This window comes from Oncorhynchus tshawytscha, linkage group LG11 (genome assembly GCF_018296145.1).
Source record: "Oncorhynchus tshawytscha isolate Ot180627B linkage group LG11, Otsh_v2.0, whole genome shotgun sequence".
NCBI lineage: Eukaryota > Metazoa > Chordata > Actinopteri > Salmoniformes > Salmonidae > Oncorhynchus > Oncorhynchus tshawytscha.
This window is the reverse complement of record NC_056439.1, coordinates 28,958,992-28,976,210: the sequence shown is the minus strand read 5'-3', so window position 1 is coordinate 28,976,210 and position 17,219 is coordinate 28,958,992. Positions and strand designations below refer to the sequence as shown.

At 43.8% G+C, this 17,219-nt stretch overlaps 1 protein-coding gene across 14 annotated transcripts in view; it reads right to left on the bottom strand.

Moving 5' to 3' along the window:
- Positions 1–17,219, bottom strand: part of LOC112261668 (transmembrane protein KIAA1109 homolog) — a 127,209-nt gene that overhangs the window by 17,522 nt on the left and 92,468 nt on the right. For 7 of the 14 annotated variants that reach the window (XM_024437166.2, XM_024437177.2, XM_024437172.2 and 4 more), the window contains 14 exons: positions 14,701–14,831; positions 14,476–14,599; positions 14,191–14,303; positions 13,961–14,051; positions 13,370–13,423; positions 11,620–11,891; positions 11,240–11,455; positions 9,774–9,954; positions 3,521–3,710; positions 2,884–3,063; positions 2,603–2,739; positions 2,231–2,429; positions 1,918–2,121; positions 1,521–1,697 (listed from right to left, as the gene is read on the bottom strand). In XM_024437166.2, coding sequence (XP_024292934.1) covers positions 1,521–1,697; positions 1,918–2,121; positions 2,231–2,429; positions 2,603–2,739; positions 2,884–3,063; positions 3,521–3,710; positions 9,774–9,954; positions 11,240–11,455; positions 11,620–11,891; positions 13,370–13,423; positions 13,961–14,051; positions 14,191–14,303; positions 14,476–14,599; positions 14,701–14,831 — 2,269 coding nt within the window. The remainder of the gene's footprint in view (positions 1–1,520; positions 1,698–1,917; positions 2,122–2,230; positions 2,430–2,602; positions 2,740–2,883; positions 3,064–3,520; positions 3,711–9,773; positions 9,955–11,239; positions 11,456–11,619; positions 11,892–13,369; positions 13,424–13,960; positions 14,052–14,190; positions 14,304–14,475; positions 14,600–14,700; positions 14,832–17,219) is intronic. The other 7 variants (XM_024437174.2, XM_024437179.2, XM_024437168.2 and 4 more) reach the window with 6 other exon arrangements.

The following is a 17,219-nucleotide window of genomic DNA, read 5'->3' as shown; positions in this document are numbered from 1 at the left end:
CTAAACAGCTTCTACCCCCAAGCCATAAGACTACTGAACATCTTATCAAATGGCTTCCCAGACTATTTTCATTTCCCCCCCTATTTTACACCGCTGCTACTCTCTGTTACCATCTATGCATAGTCACTTTAATAACCCTACCTACATGTACATATTACCTCAACTAACCAGTGCCCCTGCACTTTGACTCTATACCAGTATCCCCCCCGCATATAGTATTGCTATTGTTATTCTACTGCTGCTCTTTAATTACTTGATACTTTTATTTCTTATTCTTATCAAGATTTTTTAAAACTGCATTGTTGGTTAGTGGCTCGTAAGTAAGCATTTCACTGTAAGGTCTACTACACCTGTTGTATTCGGGGCATGTGACTAATACAATTTTATTTTATTATTACTTATAAACAAAATATATTTATCTAAGCAATTATATTAGTATAAAATAATATTAAGCATACAATATGGCTTAGTATTTGTATTATTTATTACAGGTGTAACAGTATCGAATGTGTACCCGAATGAATGCATCAAAAAAATATATATATACAAAATTAAAAACACTAAGCCTATAGTCTATGCCTACACTGCATTGTATGCAGAGTAAATCTGTGCAAAAAAAACATTGTAGTCTATTCCATTAAAACAACTAGAGCCTATGCGCACGTTGTAATCAAAACAGTAATCTTAATTTGCACATTTCAAACTATCCTTTTGTGAGGCGCAGCCGGGAACTAGTTCTGTACCAAGGCGAATGGTGGGGTTGATAAACCAGAATTTGAGGATCCTCCATCATCGTTAAATCTCCAGTTTGGGAACATTTTCGCTTCCCAGTAGAAGAAAAAAATGTATTGAACTTAGTAGGAAATCAACTAACTGTATTGAATTTATTAGAACATTCATTAATTTGACCAAGATGATAATAAGACATGAACAAAATGCTTAAGTGATTTGTATTTTCCTTCAACTTTCTGAAAAGGCAACAGCGTGGAAATGCCCCTGTCTCTGTGTGTGTTTGTCTGCCACTATGTAGCTGTTAGCGATGATGCCAATGACAACTGTCTTTTGGTAGATGTAAAAGGCTTTACTAAAAACCTTTTCAATTAAAGTGGAACTGACAGCATTTTAGCAACATTAAATCTTTTTCTTTCTGCAATATAGAGTGGGAAAGCGGCAGTGAGTTTGGACAATTAATAGACACAGCAGATTTATATATTTTGGGTTAGTTTCATGTCTTTTGCCAAAACAAAAATGTACTACAGTAAGTATTGGCATTTAATTTTCCCGCAGTACCAAATCCGAACCGTGGACCCAAAACCACAATACAGACCGAACAGTGAGTTTGAAGAAACAATTACACCCCTATTATTTATTTAATACAGTAATTTTTTGCTCATCTCTTTTAAGTGTGGCAATAATTTGGGACGTTACTATACATAACATTCCCATTTGGAAGACCAAAGACTTCTTTCAGATTTGACTGTTTCCAACCATTAAACCTGTTCCAAGAGCGGATGGAGCACCTGAGATATTGATAAGGGTGGTGTCCATCTTGCCTCCCTTGCCAGGTACAAAGCTCTCAATGAAGGTGGGTCCTCCGGTGCGTCTCATTCTGGACAGGCTGACCTTGACAAACTCCAGGTTGATGCTGAGGGAATCCTTCCTCCCAGTCACAGAGGAAGGCTCCTCATCCACTGTACCTTAAAAGGAAAGAACAGATATGAGACGAGACTTCATAGCGCTGTTATAATGCTACACACTGGCGGATGGAAGTCTGAACAACCCTGTATCACTATGAGGCATGCTGTACAGCGAGGTTGGTAGACTGAACTGCAATTATAATGCACAGGAATAAAAATAGGCTTTAGAATATATGAATACATTTTCAGGATGATAAACTTTCACCACACTTTTCCATACCTAGAGGTCCTGGGCCTGGGGGCAGCCCTGTGACGGCAGACTTCTGTTTCCCTGCACCGTAGGGGTGGAACACGTAGAGAGAGAAGTCTGACATGCAGGCGGTGAAGCTGAGCCCTGAGGAGTTGCTGGGGGGGGAGGTGAGGTCTGACTGGCTGCTGCTGTGACGGGTCCGGCCCAGAGGGCTACCCAGAGATGGAGAGGGACCTGGAGGTTAGATCAACGAGGTGTTATTATGGACTAGATAGATTTAGAAAATGAAATGCAGCCACTCACACATCTATAGGCTGCTTTACAGGTGCATTGCTATCCATACCTCCTTTCATAGGGGGCGGTTTGAGGATGTGTTGGCTTGGGGGGGTGGAGGAGGGTGGGTGTGGGCTGTCGGTAGGTTGGGTGCTGGATGGGATCTCCATTTCACCGCGATTAGAGGAGAATACCAGGTCTAGAGATGGCAATTTCAGCATACACTCTACTCTGGACATGGGCAAGCAGCTGAAGCGGATCTGAGAGGGCTAGAGACATGGAGTCAGATTATAAAACTTTATTCATTTGTGTGTGGGGTCTCAGGGTATGGACATTGTGACAGCAAAACATACTCATTTAAAACACTCATATTGTACAATGGCGAACAGAGTGACATGAGCTTCGCGAGCCATAGTAAGGTGGGCAATTTGAGGTAGGTTACCTGTACTCTCACGTAGACCACCACGTCCACAGGGAAGGAGGAGTAGGCAGAGGTGGAGGAAACCAGGGAGGTGGTGGACTCCTCCAGGGGATCCACTGGCTCAAACTGGCCTATGTCCTCCTCCTGGGAGTTCACAGCTGAGACACACACAGACAAAACAGGGTCAGATTTGAGCAACGGTCTAGTATGTTGTTGGTCCTTTAGGCCCAGCAACCCCATTCTAACCATCTCTCTCCCACGGCAAACAGGCGATGGATTTGCAATTAAATGACCCTACATACCAGTGTAGTTCCTTTCCACAGTGGTGATTGGAATGGTCTCCAAAGCTTTCTCCAGGAAGTCCAGAAGACAAGGGCTGATGACCATCTCCTCTGGGAGGGTCTGAAGGGCCACCCAGGCGTACAGCTTGGCTGTCTTCACCCCACCACTACCCTTACCTTTGGCTGCAGAGGACACATGATCTGAGTTTGACAGGGTCACACAAAGCTTCACTACTTACACCAACATTGGTAATTACAATATGCTGTGTTTAGTGTAACCCATTACCTAACTAGTGATGAACTGAAACACATAGTGGGACAAACTTATCAAATGTTCTTTCATTTACAGAACTTTCTGGTTCCACCTTTTATGTTTTCTTTCATCTGGAGAATAACAGTTTTTAATAAAACAGCCCCTTTATCTATCCACCCATTACGTGTCTGAAACAAAATTATTAAATTAATTCTTCTTAAAACATTCCAACACAGAAATCCCAATTGTCTTCAACATTCACAGATCAAAGCCTTGGACATGACTACACAAGCATGCATTACATTGATTGGGTGGGTTGATTGAGGATGTCTATGGCCATCCCCCCCCTGTAGGTCAACACAGAAGGTGAAAGGACATGCAAGTAATAATGAGAGCTCTCAGTACCTGATGGTAGAGGTGGGGGTGTGGGAGGAAGGAGCGTGTTAGTCTTGCTTTGGGCAGCATTGGGAGGGTTGTGAGGGCCGCTATCTTTCATACCATACAGCTTGGACTCTTTGGAGAGAGTGCGGGGGAGGGAGGATCCTCGCGAGGCATTGGGTGACTCAGTCTTCATGGTCTTGGAGTTGTAGTGCAACTGGGGTTGGAGGAAATAGAAAAATGGTTACTAAGGATGTGCAACATTCCTTTTCAAGACAATTTAATATGTATCTACATACATGGGCTCCGATACGATACAGGAATGATAGGTTGAAGTTTAAAACGGCACGATGCGGTCTGATTAGAGGAACGAATCGGTGAGATTCGGTTCAATGTGATTCGATGCACTAACTAGTTGCTAGTTGCATAAACATTCATTTTCCATTCTAAATGAAATCTGCTGCTGATGGAGTTCATGAGCTGAAACTGTCTGAGCGGATTTGTCTTGTGTGTGTGTGTGTGTGTGTGTGTGTGTGTGTGTGTGTGTGTGTGTGTGCTTTTCACACACAACAGTGTCTAGGGTTTTTCAAGAATAGTGCAACAAACAAAAAACATCCAGTCAGCGGCAGTCCTGTGGGCGCAATACATCAGTGGTGTGCAGAACAGCATCTTGGAACGCACAACTTGTAGATCCATGTCACGGATTGGCTACGACCACGCTGGGTTCTACTCCTATGAGCTAAAAACAAGAAGATGTGGGCGGTTCAAGTGGGCACGCAATCACCAACAATGGACAATTGAGGAGTGGAAAAACTTTGCCTCGTTCAATGAATCCCAGTTCCTGTAGCATCATGCTGATGGCAGAGTCAGAATTTGGCTTAAGCAGCATTAGTCCATGGCCCTACCTACCTGGTGTCAACGGTACAGGCTGGTGGCGGTGGTTTAATAGTGGGGGAATGTTTTCCTGGAGTAGTTGTGGCTATTTAACATGATAAATGACTAAAGTGGGCTATTCAGCAGCCTGATGGTCTGGGGGTAGGCAGCCAGACTGGTCCTGTACTACCCACGTCTGAGTGATGGAAGTGGGGCAAACAGGCTGTGGCCCAGGTCCCTGATGATCTTCTTGGCCTTCCTGCGACACCTGGTGTTGTATGCAATGTTCCCTCAATTTTCGTTCATGACTGAGCAAATTTGAACGTTTAGGAAATTCTGTGCAACTTCCACCGTGCGTTTACTGTGAAAACTGACGCTGTACCCACTAAGTTAGTTTTAAAAGTGGTCAAGTAGGCTACTGTGGCTATTTGATCATAATGTAGGCCTACCAGAGTGGTCTACCATCAAAAACAATGGAGAAAATGCATCCCATAACATTTTAACATGGAAATTGCTGTTCTGTCGTTCAGCCTACAGTTGCAGCCAATGTGTGGTGTTCAAGCTAGGCCTACATTCCATGAGACTTTAGAAAAAACCTGCAGGGCTTGACATGAACCTGTTTATACACTTGTCCTTTAGACAAGGAGGTGTCTGAAAATGTTGTTGTGTTGTTTGATGCATCATTATTCCCATACCATTATTACAGAGAATCAGACAAATTATTCTACACTGTGCCAATTGGCTACTTAGCTTATTCAAGCCTGTCTCAAAATACAACACTGCCCATTTAAGACAAATAGCAAATCACTCCCCCATTGCTGTCTACAAATAATCTATAACTGGGATAATAACTCACTAACTAGCACACACGCGCTACATGTAGCTCTCGCTTTGATCTCAAAACAAGGGCATCTACTCAGGACCGCTCATGCTGTAAAACAGTCCATTCATTTAATTGTTATTTATTTAACCAGGTAAGTTCTCATTTACAACTGCGACCTGGCCAAGATAAAGCAAAACAGTGCAACAAAAAAAAAAAACTGAGTTATACATGAACAAACGCACAGTCAATTACACAAAAGAAAAGAAAAATAGAAAAATCTATGTACATTGTGGGCAAATGTAGAAGAGTAGAGAGGTAGGCAATAAATCGGTCCTAGAGGTAAAAATAATTACAATTTAGCATTAATACTGGAGTGATAGATGTGCAGATGATGATGTGCAAGTAGAGATACTGGGGTGCAAAAGAGCAAGAGGGTAAGTAATAATATGGGGAAGAGGTAGTCGGGTGTGCTATTTACAGATTACCTATGTACAGGTACAGTGATCGGTAAGCTGCTCAGACAGCTGATGCTTAAAGTTAGAGAGGGAGATATAAGACTCCAGTTTCAGAGATTTTTGAAATTCGTTCCAGTCATTGGCAGCAGAGAACTGGAAGGAAAGGCGGCAAAATTAAGTGTTGGCTTTGAGGATGACCAGTGCAATGTACCTGCTGGAGTGCATGCTACGGGTGGGTGTTGATATGGTGACCAGTGAGCTGAGATAAGGCGGGGCTTTACCTAGCAAGGACTTATAGATGACCTAGAGCCAGTGGGCTTGGCGACAGATATGTAGTGAGGGCCAGCCAATGAGAGCATACAGGTCGCAGTGGTGGGTAGTATATTTTCATTAAATTATTTTTTCAAACCTTTATTTAACTAGGCAAGTCAGTTAACAACAAATTCTTATTTTCAACAACGGCCTAGGAACAGTGGGTTAACAGCCTTGTTCAGGGGCAGAACGACAGATTTTTACCTTGTCAGCTTGGGGATTCGCTTTTGCAACCTTTCGGTTACTAGTCCAACGCTCTAACCACTAGGCTACCTGCCGCCCCAATATGGGGCTTTGGTGATAAAAAGGATGGCACGGTGATAGACTATATCCAGTTTGCTGAGTAGAGTGTTTGCCAAAGTCAAGGATCGGTAGGATAGTCCGTTTTTATGAGGGTATGTTTAGCAGCATGAGTGAAGGAGGCTTTGATGTGAAATAGGAAGCCAATTCTAGATGTAACTTTGGATTGGAGATGCTTAATGTGAGTCTGGAAGGAGAGTTTACAGTCTAACCAGACACCTAGTTATTTGTAGTTGTCCACATATTCTACGTCAGAACCGTCCAGAGTAGTGATGCTAGTCGGGCGGGAGGATGCGGGCAGCAATCAGTTGAAGAGCATACACTTAGTTTTACTAGCATTTAAAAGCAGTTGGAGGCCACGGAAGGAGTGTTGTATGGCGTTGAAGTTCGCTTGGATGTTTGTTAGCAGTGTCCAAAGTAGAGCCAGATGTATACAGAATGGTGTCGTCTGCGTAGAGGTGGATCAGAAACTCAACATCAACTAGAGTGACATCATTGATATATACAGAGATATATACAGCACCCCCATAGAAACTGCCAGAAGTCTCGACAACAGGCCCCCCGATTTGACACACTGAACTCTATCTGAGAAGTAGTTGGTGAACCAGGCGAGGCAGTCATTTTTAGAAGCCAAGGCTACTGAGTCTGCCGATAAGAATGCGGTGGTTGACAGAGTCGAAAGCCATGGCCAGGTCGAGGAAGACGGCTGCACAGTACTGTCTTTTATCAATGGCAGTTATGATATCGTTTAGGACCTTGAGCGTGGCTGAGGTGCACCCATGACCAGCTCAGAAACCAGATTGCATAGTGGAGAAGGTACGGTGGGATTCAAAATGGTCGGTAATCTGTTTATTAACTTGGCTTTCGAAAATTTTAGAAAAGCAGGGCAGGATGGATAAAGGGCTATAACAGTTTGGGTCTAGAGTGTCTCCCCCTTTGAAGAGGGGGATGACCGCAGCAGCTTTCCAATCTTTGGGGATCTCAGATGACACAAAAGAGAGGTTGAACAGGCTAGTAATAGGGGTTGCAACTATTTCGGCAGATAATGTTAGAAAGAGAGGGTCCAGATTGTCGAGCCCAGCTGATTTGTAGGGATCCAGATTTTGCAGTTCTTTCAGAACATCAGCTGTCTGGATTGGGGTGAAGGAGAAGCGGGGAAAGCATGACCAGCCATGGAAAAAATGCTTATTGAAATGAGCGATTATCGTAGATACCCTCAGTGCTGTGGGCAGCTGGGGGGAGGTGCTCTTATTCTCCATGGACAGTTTCCCAAAACTTTTTGGAATTAGTTTTACAGAAAGCAAATTTATTTTTGAAAAAACTAGCCTTAGCTTTCCTAACTGACTGAGTATATTTGTTCCTGACTTCCATGAAAGGTTGCATATCGCGGGGGATATTCGATGCTAATGCAAAACGCCACAGGATCTTTTTGTGCTGGTCAAGGGCAATCACGTCTGGGGTGAACCAAGGGCTATATCTGTTTCTGGTTCTACATTTTTTGAACGGGGCATGCTTATTCTATAACAAGCGGCAACGGTGAGAGACTTGTTTCTCTTGTACAGAGAGTAAAAGGAGCAGGTTTCTGGGCGCGGAAGAATAGATGTTGTCAAGTTCAAAGTGAATGGCACAGATCCATATATGGCAATGGTCTATTTACATATAGGCCTGCTGCAGCTTTGATTGGTTATGGCGCACCGGTTTGTGTAGTGTATGGGCCTGGGTCGTGCCTGTCAATGCAATAGAATCTAACCCCGATGCGTTCTGCCTACAACAAAATCTCTTGCATAGTTCATTTTGCATACTAAGTCTTGCATAGTTCGTTTAGTTTTGGTATGTTGCATTGATTGTGGCTAATATTGCATTGATTCGATCACAATTTCCACAGAAGAAGGAAACGTTCAGTGTTAACTAACGGGGAAAACTCTAGAATGTTGAGTGAAATTCAATGTCGTGTTTCTCTGCGCTTGCTGATATTTCTTCTGTGCCGCAATCCCGGAGGAGCTTAGAGGGAGCATTGGTTGTAGGTGTCCTGGAGGGCAGGCAGTGTGCTCCCAATGGTGTGTTCGGCTGAGCATACCACCCTCTGTAGTGCCTTGTGGTCAGCGGCGGTGGAGTTGCCGTATGTGTTCGATTGTGCTCCTGTAGAACACTGAGGGTCCTTGGGACAGGCCACATTTTCTCAGCCTCTTGAGGTTGAATAGTCGCTGTCGTGAAGGCAGTTTATACCATTTTAAAAACATCACAATACATTCACTGATTTCACAACACACTGTGTGCCCTCAGGCCCCTACTCCACCACTACCACACATGGGTGTCCAAGCTGTGCGCCAGTAGTTCAAACAGAGAGCTCGGTGCATTCAACATGTCAATACCTCTCATAAATACAAGTAGCGATGAAGTCAATCTCTCCACTTTGAGCCAGGAGAGATTGACATTCATGTTATTAATATTAGCTCTCTGTGTACATCAAGGGCCAGCCGTGCTTCCCTGTTCTGAGCCAAGTCTTTTTTTGTGGCACTTGACAACACGACTGAACAGTAGTCCAGGTGTGACAAACCTAGGGCCTGTAGGACCTGCCTTGTTGATAGTGCTGTTAAGGCAGAGCAGCACATTATTATGGACATACTTCTCCAGATCTTAGCTACTATTGTATCAATATATTTTGACCATGATAGTTTACAATCCAGGGTTACTCCAAGCAGTTTAGTCACCTTAACTTGCTCAATTTCCACATTATTTATTACAATATTTAGTTGAGGTTTAGGGTTCAGTGAATGATTTGTCCAAAATACAATGCTTTTAGTTTAGAAATATTTAGGACTAACATTCCTTGCCACCTACTCTGAAACTAACTACAATACTTTGTTAAGTGTTGCAGTCATTTCAGTCACTGTTGTAGCTGACATGTATAGTGTTGAGTCATGCGCATACATACATGTCTGTGTGGTTTGACCATTTCAGCTCCTCGAAGATGTGTATGCCGAGGAACTTTTTGACCGTCTCCATGTCGCCCCGTTGATGGGGGTGTGCCCAGTTTGACAGTGCGCATTTTACTAGGCTACTGATATTGCCTGGGGTTGTTCGCCATGCAAAATGACTTGCAGATAAATGATCTACTGTCAATGCAGTTACATGCTTAGTTCGATGCTAAAGGAGATGATGTATCAGTTGTCACAAAAGTTGAGGTACAGTATTTTCGGAAGGTAGAAAAAAAAGTGAACCGGTTCAGAATGTTTAATTGATTTTCTGACCGATGCAAGCTATATTTGGATTAGTTTGGGGTCCAGCGGAACGATGATCTTGTATTTTAAACATTTGAATCAGGGACTGATGCGTATGGGGAAACATTATATCCCTAAATAGTTACGTATCAGAATAGTTTAACTCTTAAAATCATCAATGGCAATATAGTTCCTACCATTTAATGCATGATATTGATGGGTCATCGTTTAAACACATTATTTATACCATGCTATAGATAGGATAACAGTAATGGAGTGAAAGCAAATTAACTGACCTTGACATCCACTCCCGGAATGTAAAAGACAGTAGTCTCCAGGTCACTGGATTTGGTCTGCAGAGAGGAAGGCACCTTCTTCCCGGCCAGGAGGTGGGTGGTTGAGGTGTAAGTGGGCTGGAGCTTCTTCTTCTTGGGTGGAGACTCCTGGTCCAGACTCCTGGAGCTGCGGTCACAACTCCTACAGTACAGGAGGATAAATAGCTTTCTAGAAACTTTGGTAACACTTAATCCTTAAGTCTTACCCGGGAGTGGGGGAGGGGGATACTAAGCTAACATATGGAATGGTTTTAAGATGGTCATACCAAGGATCATTTGGCTATTTGATTTTGAATTGTATGACCCCGTAAGGGATAAACAAATATTATTTGATGAAACATTGAATTTGACCTTAAATAACAGATTCATAAATGGAAAAACAGTAAAAAGAATCAATCAATGGGAAGTTTGTTTTAAAGTGGCTGTCCAATACCTGAGAGATATCACATCATGAAATTATATTGAAAAAAAACTGTACACAAAAAAAAAGTCTCTATACTACTTTCATATACACTGAGTATACAAAACATTATGAGTACCTGCACTATCCATGTCGTAGACTGACCAGGTCAACCCAATTGAAAGATATGATCCCTAATTGATGTCACTAGCTAAATTCACTTCAATCAGTGTAGGAGACAGGTTAAAGAAAGATTTTTAAGCCTTGAGACAATAGACATGGATTGTGTATGTGTGCCATTCATAGGGTGAATGGGCAAGACCAAATATTTAAGTGCTTTTGAACAGGGTATGGTAGTAGGTACCAGGCGCACCGGTTTGTGTGCAACACTGCTGGGTTTTTCAAACTAAATAGTTTCCCGTGTATATCAAGAATGGTCCACCACCCAAAGGACATCCAGCCAACATGACACAACTGTGGGAAGCATTGGAGTCAACATGGGCCAGCATCCCTGTGGAACACTTTTGACACTTTGTAGAGTCCAAGTCCTGATGGATTGAGGCTGTTCTGAAGGCAAAAGGTGTGTGTGTGTGTGTGTGGGGGGGGGCATCATAGAGGATAACAGATGAGCTTGTGAGGCTGGTGGGCATCATAGAGGATACCAGAGAATATCATTCTGTTCGTGAGTCTCATCTTTCCATAGATTGGTCATATTAGTTTTTTAGGCCAAACAGTTCAGATGCTACAGACGTTTTTGTGAGAAGACTGATTTTCTGACAAACCATGAGAGACCTTCCACCGCAGGTGTGGTGGATTGAGACGCAGCCCATGCATATCTCTAGCTTAAACAGATGGATTTTGATAGAGATTTTTTATTATGCTAATTAGATTTCTGTGGCGGGCACGGACATCGACTCAAGGGGGTTAACTTAAAGCCTGCAGGTATAATACTTTATGATTTGTCTAGGTTATAATAAGGCATAAGTTATTAAATAGTTAGAAGATCCCTAGGGTTCAGGTGCCGTACCTTCTGAAGGAGACATCCTCGTGCTCGGGCTGCTGGGTGGTGGGGTGCAGGACACACTTGCCACTGTCAATCTCCACACGCACGTCCAGCTCAAAGTCAATGTTCCTCTCAGTGACTGAGCTCATGAGGCTGCGGTTGGTGGGTGTGCTGGGCCAGCGCTCACTGAACATCTGGCTGACAGCGGCGAAGCCTGATGGTTTTCTGTGTGGTGGTTGGCTGTGACAGCAGAACAAACGGGGGTCGTGTTTAGTAGGCAGGAAAAAGTTACAAAAAAAAAAGAAATTGCATGCTTTTTAGTCTAGTAGTAGGTTTAATAAGGGTCTGGGAACCGGCCAAACAAAGACGAGAGAGAGGTGGAAAGGGGAGGGGGGATAACTCACACAGTCCTCCTGAAGTAGCTGGATGACCTCTCGCGGTCAAACTCTTCCTCCTTGTCGGAGTCCTCTGAGGAAGAGGAGGAGAGCTCGTCGCGCCGCATGTCGTCGTGCTGGAAGGGAATGCCAGGTGAGAAGACGGCGGGGGTTGCAGGGGCACTGAACACTGAGTGGGGTCCTTCGCTAACAGATGGGAAATGATGAAGGTGATGAAGATGATGATGGAGTGGCTCATCAATGGTGATGGATAACAGGTCCATTTCTGTCTCCTCTGGAAACTTCAGCAGAGAACATATGGGAGGGGTTGAGAGGGGGACAGTTAGACTCTTTTAATTAGAAAAGGTCAACATTTTGAAAGTGCTCTAAACTCTGTAGCAGATAACATCCTTTTGAAAGTATCTGTATGTTTGTGTAGTAATACATTTGTAACGATTTGTTATAATTGCCAATACACAATGTGCGTTACAGTCATAATTTACTCCAGCTTGGTATCTTCAAAAACATTTTTTAAACATGGCCAATATCATGGCTATTGCTAGATGTAATGTACATAACTAGAGGCTACAATGTCCTGTAATACAGACTGCTATGTGCTTGACGTTTTTTCATGCAGTGCTCTGGGAGAAGACAGAGGAAAGAGATATGGAGTCAGAGATGAAGAGGATGAAGTGAAGGATGAAGACACCTGGGCAGAAAGAAGCTGCAGGACAACGTCTTCTCTTAGGACAGTGGATGAAGCGGATCAACTCCCAAAACAAAAAAACATTGCAACCCCTCACAAAGGACAGTATAGCCATAAACAACCACTGTCCTGAGCAGTTTGCATAAAGTATACATTTTCAAAAAGTAAAAGGAGGAAACCTCAATGTTTCCTTTAGTCACGGCTTTGAGGCACAATTATTCTGAGGTTGGCCAAGCTAAGGGTTTAGAGTTTAAGGCTCAGAGGCTCGATAGATCCTAAAAGTCTTAAATCATAGCTACTAGGGTTGGCATAGCTGCTGCAGTTAGAAAAGGAGATCTGTGATTGAAAGAAGTTGATTTGGAGCGACATGGAATTTAATAACAGGATGCGTGTGTGTGAATCAATGGCACATTGAAATATAATCTCAAACATTTAGTATCTACATGTACAGCATACTATGCAGGCATACTACTACCGGCAGGGTAGCCTAGTGGTTAGAGCGTTGGACTACTAACCAGAAGGTTGCAAGTTCAAATCGTTCTGCCCCTGAACAGGCAGTTAACCCACTGTTCCTAGGCTGACATTGAAAATAAGAATTTGTCCTTAACTGACTTGCCTAGGTAAATAAATACACATATACACAAGTCTAACCATATCTATAGAGCCGCAATATCGCCGATGACGTAGCCATGCGGCGAATAATTACAGTTTTCTTTGAAACACATAATCAGATGCAATGGCTGGTATTAAGAGCATATTACTCCCTACTAACCATATTGCCATTTGAGTTGTATTGTAAGTGCATAAAAAAATATTAGCTCGAGTGCACTTGACTTGTTGATCTCTTGCTACTGAAGATGGTACGGCATGCATCAATCCAACATACATGAAAATCAAGCATTGATTGATACATATTCTCATCTTCCTGTTTTGAATTTCCATGTTTTCAAACAAATCAGTTTGTTGACATTTTATTAGAAGAAGAGGAAGAAGTGGAAGACGAAGAAGCGGAAGAAGAAGGTTCTTTTTTGATTTTCATTTGTTTGGGATTGCTTTTGGTTGTTTTACAAATACCTTGAAGACCTCTCCTGGACTGACTGGTCGGTTTGTAGAGTCCTGATTATTAATCTTCAGTTGAACAGAAAGAGAACAATGGAATCCATCCAAAAAATGAAAGCATGGCAACACGTTCAAGAGGGGATTTTGCACTCAAAAGGCACACTTAAAGGAATAATCCACTCCAAAACTATTGTAATTTGTGTTTTGCGTCATCATGACAATGTGGCAAGTCACAATTTGCTTTTTGAAAGTCCATCATCTTGAAAACTTGACTGCTCACATGCAAAACATTTTGGGACTGTATCAACAGTGGACTAATGAAAAAAATACTAGATTGTTTTTGAGTGGATTATTCTTTTAACTCTCCTTCAAGCTACAAGCAAGCTGAAAAGCTAACACTTAGCTTCCGCTGACATATCAGAGCGTTTCCACAATGTTTAGACACACACAGCCTCAGGTCAAGAGGCCTGTCATAGTGTTAAACAAACAAACAAACAAACGACATGGAGGATGAAATGATGCCCTAACTCAATAAAACGCTGTGCAACTGCCATTTTGGAGAATCCTATTGTTATTAACTACCATTGTCGTCATTCTATACATTACCGTGTCCTGGATGTTGAAGGTAACTCTTGGTCCAGGGGAGGATGCATCTACTCTGATGTCTGGCAAGTCATCTACGTCTCCTATTCTGGAACTGAGCAGGAAATTAGGAAAAATAATCCAACCCATTGGAATTTAAATTCAATTCCCAATCCTGACTTTACTGAATTGATACAGAATTGACCCATAGCCTGCTAGGTTTCAACTGCAGACAAGGAATGATCTTACAGTACCTTTGGCGTTCCATCCTTTTAAGTGGAGGCCTCCCTGCTGCTGTAGAGATGCTCTTGGAACGGTTATAGCTGGGTTTGTATCCCAGACCCCACTTGTCCTTTAGAGATGCAGCCTGATGGAGAAGCATACAAACAAGTGATCAGGGTTTATCAGTGCTGGTGTTCTTTCCATTTAAATTGAGATGTATGGAGTTGTAAGTTGCAGGATTTACAAATGGAGACTCCCACAGTCCAGAAGTATTAAGCCCAGCAAAAGGGGGGTAAGTAAGTGCGTAGTGGTCTCACCCTCATGCTGGAGCGGCGTAGTTTCTTGCGGACATCTCTCCTGATGTCGTTGACGGCCACAGACTCCAGCTGCTGGTAGCGCTGGATCTCCTGGTTAATTGTGCCCTCACTCGCTCCCAATTTCCTGTGAAAGGAGAACATACAGTATACATTACATGAAATGGAGATGAGTGATCTGACTTCAAGGATTGATCCTTGGGTTTGGTGTTTGACAAGAACTCTTACTTGAGGTCATCAATGACTTTGGCCTGCTCGTTCAGCTCTCTGATGTCCACAATTCTTTTGTTTAACTTCCCTCTTCTTGGATCTAAGATCTGGTTGCCCACTGCCGCCTGCCGCCTGAGGTCTATGGTCTCCTGTGGAGTATAAAGGACAAATTACAACCTGTAATTCACATATTACACCACATAATGTTTATGTATTTTTATAACAATCACCACAATTAAATAACCTAAATTAGATTACACCTCCAACCTGGGTTATTCACACCACAAAACTAAGGTATTAAACCAATAATTAATTATTACACCAAAGTTACACAGCCACATTTGACATTCTAATCATTTATCCAGAGTGACTCACAGTTAGTGCATTCATCTTAAGATAACTAGGTGAAAGAACCACATATCACAGGCATAGAAAGTAAAATTTTCCTCAGTAAGGTAGCCATCAGTAGAGTCAGGGAGGAGGGTCAAAGTGACGAGTAGGATTATTGAAGATACTGTTTGCTCTACCGTCCTAGCTTCAGAGTGAAGCTGGGGGTGAAGCTGGTTCCACAATTTGGACAGAGAAGACTGGGCTGAGCGAGAGCTGCCCTCCCATAGGGTGGGCCAAGAGACCTCAGGTGGCAGAGCGGAGTGCTCAGGTTGGGGTGTAGGGTTTGAGCATATCGAAGGTAGTTCCACTTGCTGTTCCTTAGTTAAGCGCCATGGTTCTTCTAGTGGATGCGAGCTTCGACTGGAAGCCAGTGGAGTGTGCGGAGGAGCGGATTGACATGAGAGTTCTTGGGGAAGGTTGAAAACCAGGCGGGCTGCAGCGTTCTGGATGAGTTGCAGGGTTTTGAAGGCACAAGAGGGGAGCCCAGCCAACAGTGAGTTGCAGTAGCCCAGACAGGAGAGGAGACGTGCCTGGATTAGGACCTGAGTCACTTCCTGTGTGAGGTAGGGTCATACTCTACAGATGTTGTAGAATCTGCATGAATCTGTAGGAGCGAAACAGTGCTTTGATGTTTGCAGAGAACGACAGGGTGTTGTCCAGGGTCATGCCAAGGGTATTTGCACTCTGGGAGGGCGACACTGTGGAGTTGTCAACCGTGATGGAGAAGTCTTTGAGCGGGCAGGCCTTCCCCGGGAGGAAGAGCATCACCGTCTTGTCGAGGTTGAGGTGATGGGCCGACATCCAAGTTGAGATATCTGCCAGGTACGCAGAGATGCGTGTCACCACTTGGGTGTCAGAAGGGGGGGAAGGAGAAAAGTAGTTGAGTGTCTTCAGCATAGCAATGATAGGAGAGACCATGTGAGGATATGACAGAGCCGAGTGACTTGGTGTATAGAAAAAGAGGGCCAAGAACCAAGCCCTGGGGGACACCAGTAGTGAGAGCGCGTGGTGTAGACACAGATCCTCTTCATGTCACCTGGTAAGAGCGGCCTGCCAGGTAGGATGCAATCCAAGTGTGTGCAGAGCCTGAGACGCCCAGCCCTGAGAGGGTGGAGAGGGGGATCTGATGGTTCACGGTGTCAAAGGCAGCGGATAGATCTAGGAGCATGAACAGAAGAGAGAGAGTCAGCTTTGGCAGTGCGGAGAGCCTCCATGACACAGAGAAGAGTAGTCTCGGTTGAGTGACCCGTCTTGAAGCCTGACTGGTTAGTGTCAAGAAGATTGTTCTGAGAGAGAGATAACGAGAAAGCACTCTCAAGTGTTTTGGAAAGAAAAGAAGGTATACAGGTCAATCGTTTTTGACGTCAGATGAGTTGTGTGTTGGTTTCTTGAGGAGGGGAGCGACTTGGGCCATTTTTAAGTTAGAGGGGATGCAGCCAGTGATGAGTTGTTGAGGAAGTGAGAAATGGGAGAAGTTCCCAGAGATGGTCTGGAGAAGGGTGGAGGGGATGGGGTCGAGCGGGCAGATTTTCGGGCAGCCAGACCTCACTAGTCGCAGGATTTCATCTGGAGAGAGAGGGGAGAAAGAGATCAAGATGCAGGGTAGTTCTGTGTGAGTGAGACCAGTGGACTTAGTAGGCTGAGTGATGTCGTCAATCTTCTTTTCAAAGTGGTTGACAAAGTCGTTCGCAGAGAGGAAGGGGGTGGGGGTGGAGGAGAAGGTGGAAAAGAGTTGACCAGGGCTAGAGGCAGAAGCTTGACATTTTGAGTGGTAGAAAGCTTTAGCAGCGGATACAGAGGAAGAGAAGGTAGAGAAGAGGGAGTGACAGGACAATAGGTCCTCCATTTAAACTTAGCTGTCTGCTACCCTGTTCTGTAAGCTCGTAATGAGTCACTTAGCCACAGAGCAGGAGGGGAGGGCCGAGCCGGCCGGGAGGAAAGGGGACAGTGTGAGTCATTGGATGTGGAAAGGGAGGAGAGTAGGGTCGAAGCGGCAGAATCAGGAGGAAGGAGGGAGAAAGATTCACCACCTTAGTCACATCTTATACTCACACCAATGATCATGTTATACATATACATAAACAGCAGAAAAATATGTGAAATGAAAGTCACCATCCCCATAATACTAGAGACCTTTGGGACCGATT